The sequence below is a fragment of the Arxiozyma heterogenica genome (assembly GCF_036370985.1).
Source record: "Arxiozyma heterogenica strain weizmannii chromosome Unknown scaffold_22, whole genome shotgun sequence".
Classification (NCBI taxonomy): Eukaryota; Fungi; Ascomycota; class Saccharomycetes; order Saccharomycetales; family Saccharomycetaceae; genus Arxiozyma; species Arxiozyma heterogenica.
The window spans coordinates 274706-283059 of record NW_027042675.1 but is presented as its reverse complement, the minus strand read 5'-3'; the positions used below and the strand labels follow the sequence as shown (position 1 = coordinate 283059).

At 29.1% G+C, this 8354-nt stretch overlaps 1 protein-coding gene across 1 annotated transcript; it reads right to left on the bottom strand.

Annotated features, from left to right (window-relative positions):
• Nucleotides 1-6465: 6465 nt before the first annotated feature.
• Nucleotides 6466-6987, bottom strand: PWA37_002845 (uncharacterized protein; the record flags this gene model as incomplete). The annotated part of the gene is made up of 1 exon (XM_064859397.1): nucleotides 6466-6987. The coding sequence occupies one exon, from the start codon at nucleotides 6985-6987 to the stop codon at nucleotides 6466-6468; it is 522 nt and encodes a 173-aa protein (XP_064713867.1).
• Nucleotides 6988-8354: the final 1367 nt, after the last annotated feature.

Below are 8354 nucleotides of genomic sequence, written 5' to 3'. Positions count from 1 at the left end.
TAGAAATAGTATTTATATGACTTAACCTAACTACAATAAAATATATTTATTAAATATCGTTGCTTGTATTTGTTCAAATTGTATGCACATTAGTCATTACTCCGGGTTATTCTTCAATCCTTGGATGATTGATATTCTAATATACTTTTAAATTGGCAGTGTCATTCTTGAAGTGTTATAATTAGTGTTCTTGTATACTCGTTCTTTCTAGTGTACAGTAAATAAACAGAAAATATTTTCAAAAGGCTAGTGGGAAAGTATAGAGTGAACCACACTGGAGAAATCTAGCAGATATAACATGAAATATATTCTAATCGTAGCATTCATTGTTTAAACTAGTTACTTAACACTCACAAAGAAATATACTAGTCAAAACACAGTTACGTGCTTTGTATTTTTTAAAATTTTTAAATATTTTTTCTCGATGTCATCACAGAATTTTTTTGCTGCAGCAGTTTTTCCATCAACGATGAGATGAAAAGTAGATTAAGAGAAGAAAAGAAGAAAAGAGTACTTGTAGTAATTCTCTCTAAATAGTGATGTTGGAACTCTCATTAAACAGAAAACCAGATTTCAATATGCAGTGGTATATTTTATTTCTAACATGAATTGGTATATATTCATAGTGTGATAATATATGTTGTGTTTTTAAAATATCAATATACCTTCTTAGATATTATCATAGTTCAACTATTAAATAAAGTACATTAGCATTTCAAGTTCTCTGGATAGAAGTTTATCTAAAGTGTTCTTTGCTACGCTAGTTTATTAAACTTTCATTATGTTAGTATATATGGATTATTTATTAATGTTCAGTTAAATTATTGTGGTTTTATAACTCCATTATTTGTTGTTGAATGTTAACAATTTCTGTGTTATACTGTTACTTTTATTATGTCGTCGAAATAGAATATTTGAGAATGAAACAAATGGAACAATGAGATTCCAACATATCACACCACTGGAATGCTGAGGAACTGTTGCTTACATGTCACAAAATGTTAATAATACTGCTTGCTTGATTTTTGCCATTCATAGAAGAGAAGTAACAAAATTTAACATACACAAAGACAACATTTTTTCAAATCGTGTTTCTTCTCCCGCATACTTTTCACATATTATCATTTCTGTGTTATACATACAGAAGAAGATGGAAGAACTTTAATACAATTTTGTAATATATATTTATCCAATTACAGTATTGAGAATGTTTACTATTTATTCAATGACTACGAGTGCCAATTCTTAACAACTTTAATATACTATAATAAAATATATATTGTTAATGTGAGGTGTGGGAGAGGCAACTATGAATTTACAGAATGATTATTCATATGCTATGACTATTACTATTATTCAAAGAAATCACAATCCACAAAACTATTTCTGAAAGTATTTCCTTCTCTCTTATTTTTGAGTTTGGAAAGTTCATTGCATTCTGACAGTTAATTTTCTAGAACAGTAGTTGTCATAACTTTTTCAAATGAACTATACCATAGTACTCTTGAGAATAAAAATATGAATTGTATATGGGTAATTGTCAAAGAATTCATTTTCTGTAATTGATATAATTTCTGTATTAGTTATACAAACACTCTTACTTATACTCAGATATAGTTTTTAACTTGTTGTTGCTGGCCTTATTCTATAGTAAGAATTACCTTCGGATATCATCCCCAACATGAATGTATAAAGATATCTGTGAATGTATTTCATTATCACGACAATACATCATCTTATAAATTTCTTATATCCCTATGGATCTTATTAACAATAAAATTATTATGTTAACATCAGGATAAGTTCCATTACATGAAAGTATTTGCAGACACGTAACAATCGATAAAATATTTTGTAAAATCTTGTATTAAACATCAATAAACAAAATAGCAACCATTAGATAATTATTTTATCAATCTTTTTTTTCTACAAGGATAAGACAAAACAGAAAGAACCTATTCGTTTTTATGAATCTATGATTATATTACTGTTGTATTTATTTGTTTTTTGAATTGTTTTGAAGAACACTTTTAAAGTGGTATGATGGGGAATATTTGATTTTTCTTTTATGTTTTTTTGACAATACTTTCTTAATAATATTCTTGCATTTGGTTTAATCATCATGAAAGTTTGGAAAATGTCATATCAATCCTTCGTATATTTATAGTTCTTGAGGTCTTGAATATGTTAATTTATGCTGTTTTGGCTGTATTGTTGTTAAAACACAAGTTTTTTGAGAATCAAAAGTATTAGGGTGTTGTTTATATTCTGTTTATATCTATTTAGCTAGTATTAATTCTTCACGTTTTGTAAATAGTATTGAAGCAAGATATCCGATTTCATGAATACCTTAATATACAATCTTGTGATGAGAAGATCGACCCAAAACATTACAAAAACTTATAAATATCTACAGTTGTAATTATATATAAATAAAGAGTTGTTACAAGTTCTCCAGAGAAGTGATCTTTATTTATATTTCAAACCACAGTGCTAAGAGACCTGTTTTAATAAATAAACAACAATAATAATATTTGTTGATTGTCTAACTTACAAATATGGAAAAATTATGCTAGGCTCTAAAGGTTGACTATGAGTACTTATTTATTAAGTTGTAACTATTTAATTCACACATCTGATGTTCTGGAACATGATGTTGTCAATAATACAAATAAGAATGTGTGAGTATTTGTAGTCGATTATCAGATAACCCACGTAGGAAATTTTATATCAAAGCTTACTTAAAGAGGTCTTTGATCCATTGTGATAGATGATATGATTGATTATCAATATTAGATTATGGTATAGTTGGGTCCAATATAATATAATTAGACAATATATAGTATGTTCACAAGATCTTTTTTGTTAAAAACTGATTTTGGTAGATCGTTGGTAATTTTTTTGCAAGATTAATATGTATTTAATAATAAATACAATATATACTATTTGCATGGGTTTTCAATAAACGAGAAATCCAATTTACTAAATACTTAAAACATAACAACGTTAGACTTTAAGTCTACTATATTCTAAGAAATGCCATATTAGCATCCCTGAAACTCTAATTTCAAATGTTAAATCTACAAAATTATATTTCCATAAACAATTAAGATTATTTAACTTAAATATCATTTTAAATATTTTCATAGGATAAATGCTTGATCATAAACAGTAGAAAGATGGTATAGTGTTTAACATAAATCTATTTATCAAAGTCTTCTTTGAAATGAAAAACGTAAGCAGATTTTTCAAATTTGTGGCTTTCACTGCATATAGAACATGTAGATTGTTTTTGAATCGATCTTGTTTTCTGGAAAATAATTTTGTATTATTAGGCATAGAATATTTCTCATAATTCTCTAAAAACTGTCCAAGATATCTTTTCCCATGGGTAGAGCAAAAATTATTTCCCATGTCAAATGATTATATGAACAATTTATATTTAATCCACCAACTATACCAAGGTAAACAAAGCAATGAGCTCTTTCTAAAAAGTTTCTGAAACATATATATCACTATCTCTTTCTTTAAATTACAAAATATGAGTGAACCACAATTTTCGAATGAATAAAAATAACAACGATAGAGTTATTTATTTTGTGATAAATAAGTCAATGAATTTTGACCATTCTCTTTTCATGTGTAAGATATAGAAACAATGTAAACAACGCAAACTTAATACACTGGATTAATCTGATCCATCAATGGCTATTTTATCACATCTTATATTTGCAGCTACATTTCTAGGTTTATTATGGTAATATTATCTAGTAAATTTTATCGCTCTTTTAAACCTATAACATACAATGTTATTTACTGTATCTACCATCATGATATCAACATGTATCTTTACTATGGATTTATACATAGTAGACTAAGCTCATATCAACCACTATTTCTTTCAATTATGTTTTTATTCTTGAACTGCTTACTTCATTTAGACATTAATAACTGGTAGATTGTATGGTATCACTCTTAAACTATGAACTCCTCATTAATATACAACTTCTCTTGATATTATGTCTTAAACAAGAATGACACTACACAAACACATCACACTTAATTACTCTTAGCATCAGTTATCATTATCTTTTCATTATCCACCAATCTCTTTTCATTCAGATTTCAATTGTCAATTTTTCTTGTTTCAAAATTTGAAAAAATAGTTCGAAAAAAAAATTAACAACAATAATAGCCACACTCATCGACAACCATATAAAATACAGATCCATATAACCATAAATAAACAGTTACGATATGCTTACTATATGGTATAACTTTGAACATTGCTAAACCACTATTTAAGATGGTATAGTTACACCACTGTATACTTAATAATCATTCATAAGTAGCTATAGAGAATATTCTCAAAAGAACTTACTCCATACATATATTGTAACTAGGGAAACTATTTATTAAATACCACTTTCATTTACTGTTATACTACTACTTTCATAATAAATATGACTATTTAAGAATTCTCCAATAACACATGAACACTATCCCTTACTAATATTTTCAATATGAAAAATATAATTATATCTTCTATATCACTTCATTATCCATCGAATGATACTGTTATAATAATTCATGATCGCATGCAATACTTTTTTGAAATTAGCACATCATGATAACTGTTATAAACATAGATACAATTATGCTATATCCATAAACAAATTTACTATATCATCTTTTTACTTATATCTTACTGGATATTTATCCTTACTAATTCCAATTTTATTATAGATGTATTTGATTTATGTTTGATTTTCAATGCTTATGGTAATGATGATAAAAGACAAATTGATTTGATATAATGAACAATATTTTGATTACACCATTATTTCATTCTACTGTATTACTTTCCCTGTTCAATAATTTCTGTTGTGTCTTTTATTCAGATGATTTTATTTTAATGTTTGAAAAAATAATATAATAGAGAGAAATTTTATCTCAATCCTTAAACATTGAACAATATTGAAAAAGAAATTGTAGTGGAGTATTAACATGAAAATCTATCAATTTAATATTCAGGAAATTTATTCTCTTTAAGAGTTAATCTGATATTATTATAGCTGGATGTTTAATACTGTGTATGGATCTCTAATTGTAACCAAGAGTCATGAGAAGATATTGAAATTCAATAAAAAAAATAATAAGAGTTTAATTCCATTATAACATTAAAATAACAAGACATAATATATCTATGAATTAACATTTGCAAAAATATGGATATGTTATAATATTGTTACATGTTCCTTATTTAAAAAGAAAGTTCCCACATTATTGAAATCTTAGGATGATTATTATTACGATATTTTTCAAGTGTAGAGGGGAAATTCTCCTATATCTTGTAAAATCTTGCAAGCTCTGTACCCAATAAAATACAGGAAAAGATACGATAGAATAGCTGATCAATAAAGCATAGCTGTTACCGTATGCTGTATATCTACATTTTTGTGTATAATATTCTTAACATGTATAGTAGGTATGATATATCATCAGTGTGCAATTATGAGTATTTGAAAAATATCTTGGCACCTCATTTTCTTGCACCTCTTTTTGTGTTAATCAAAGAAACTTCTATTCTTTGAAAATTGTTAGAGTAATTTTATGGTATCTTTTTACTATTCATGTGAGAATAATAGTTCTTGAATACCTTATTTCATTTAGGATCGAATATTTTATTACTAAAAGAGAAGTAGTAGAAGTGGAACCGTTAGTCAAAAAGGAAAATAATAAGAGTTAGCATATTTATATAAATGTACATACATATATATATATATATATACTTAATTGACTTAAGGGACAATAGTGTTATCAAATTAGCATATATATATTATTTATTTTCATACCTGTGTGTACGTATATATACGGGAAAGAGAGGAAATAATTAGGGAATAAAGAAAGAAAAAGATTTATGACACTCTTGTTTCGCATTTAATGATCACTTATCTAGTTAACTTTTCGGTAAATGCAGGTAAAGAAAGATTGCAACTGTTTTTAAGATATATGTTAAACCTTTTATTATGATTTTTGAATTGAACTAACATTAAATCTTCATAATTACAATTTTTCTTAACTAGAAAGGGTTTAAGGATCTTATATCGTTTAAACTATTATCAATTGATTTATACAGAAGTAAATTTCCTAATCACACTCTCTTTATTAAAAATTGCCAAAACATGTAGCAAAAATATATATGTATTAAAATGTCTATATAGCAACTATTAGATTGTATAATTGTATTGAATAATTTAAATTACTTAAAATTGGGAGAAGATATTATCGGTTTATTAGGAATGAGTAAATCTATTTGTGTTGTACAAGATATTTGGAAACCAAGTAAATAATAAAAATACACAATATAAAAAATATTAGAATATTATATATGCTTATATAGAAATATTTAATTACTAAATTATTTAGAATTCTTTATTTTAAAATTTTATGTCTTTAATCAATTTAAATTACCATGAATAATAATAAACCAATGCAATGGGCAATACTCCATTTCACGTACATAGTACCACCCTTACCTTCATATGACACAAGAGAAGGTACACCTTCATGAGGTACTGTAACACCAGTCGATGATGAGGATAATTGCTCAGGAATATATTGGGAAACTTGTGACACCATTGTGGTTGGTGATGTTTCTGGTCTTCTAGATTCGACAGTACTGACAGCAGTACCAGTTTCTGAAGTAACGTCTGCTTTACCCTTTGTGGATCCAATAACAGTCGTCGTAGATGCTCTGGAGTTCTTAGATGTCAGTTGATTTTCACTGTTTGTAAATGCTGGACCAGTGGTGGCAGAAGTAATAGAAGCAGCCGGAGTCACATTTGTAGCAGTAGTAAATGAGTTAGTCTCTTCTTGTTGGTTCCTTGAATCAGTATAAACAGATTCAATAGAACTATGTCCAATGATAGCAGTCATACTTGTTTCAGAAGTTGCAGATGGTTCTGGACAATAAGTTGTAGTCATAGTAACTCCATTAACAACCGTAGTCAAAACAACTAGAGTGCCACACAAAGTAGATTCGATCTTTTCACCAGAAATTGTGGAGTTTCCATAGAGAGGAGATGGTACAGAAATTGATGATGTTATAAAGCTATTAAATGGAGATGGGTGATCACTACTACAACAACCTCTGGATATGAAGAGCCGTTGCTGTCAGTAACAGTAGTAGTGTAGGTGGTTGTGGTTAGAGCAGTGACTGTACCAGTAGTAGTGGTTGAGATGACAGAGCCAGATGGATGTGGTGTGAAGATAACTACAACAACTTCAGTAGAGGAAGAACCGTTGTTGTCAATGACGTTGGTAGTGTAAGTAGATGTTGTTGGGGTAGAAACTAGACCTGTAGTTGTAGTGTAGATAGTAGATGGAGATGGAGTAACCACAACAACAACAACCTTTGAAAATGAAGAGCCGTTATTATCAGTAACCGTGGTGGTGTATGTGGTTGTAGTTAGTTTTGTGACCTCTGCGGTAGTAGTTGTGTAAATGGTGGGTGACAATGGAGTGATTACTACAATAACAATCTCAGCAGTTGAAGAAGCGTTACCATCAATATATGTAGTAGTGTATGTAGTGGTCGTTAGTTCTGCAACATCTGCGGTAGTAGTAGTGTAAGTAGTAGATGGCGTTGGTGTAATCACAAGAATAACAACCTCACTAGTTAAAGATCCGTTGCTATCTGTGATTGTGGTGGTGTAAGTAGATGTGGTTGGTTCTATAACATCTGCAGTAGAAATGGTGTAAGAGGTAGATCGAGATAGGTTGATATAAACCACAACAACTCCTGGAGATGGAGAGCCTTGAATATCAAGAACCGTGGTAGTGTAGGTGGTACTAGTTGGTTCCTCGATATCTGAAGTAATAGAGGTGTAGATAGTGAATGGAGGCCGGATGATAATAACTACAACAACTTCTGGAGATGAAGAATCATCTTTGTCAACAAGTGTGGTGGTATAGGTAGATGTTTTTGGAAATGCGAATCGACTAGTAATAGTGGTGTAGGAAGTGGATGGAGGTGGGGTAAGAACAATAACAACAACTTTTTCAGTTTTAGATCCAGCTGTATCGGTAACAGTTGCTGTGAATGTAAATGAGGTTGGGGCAGTAACAGGATATGTTATAGTTGTGTAGGATGTAGATAATGGTGGTGTTTGGACAACAACTACAATTTCTTCGGTGACAGATCCTTCTGTGTCGGTAACAGTTGTGGTATATGTCGATGTATTAGGAGTGGCGATCGATGCAGTTATAGTAGTGTAGGTGGTAGACAGTGGAGGTACAGCAACTTGATAAATGAATTCAGGCACAGTATAGAAGTACTGGTTAGTCGTAGA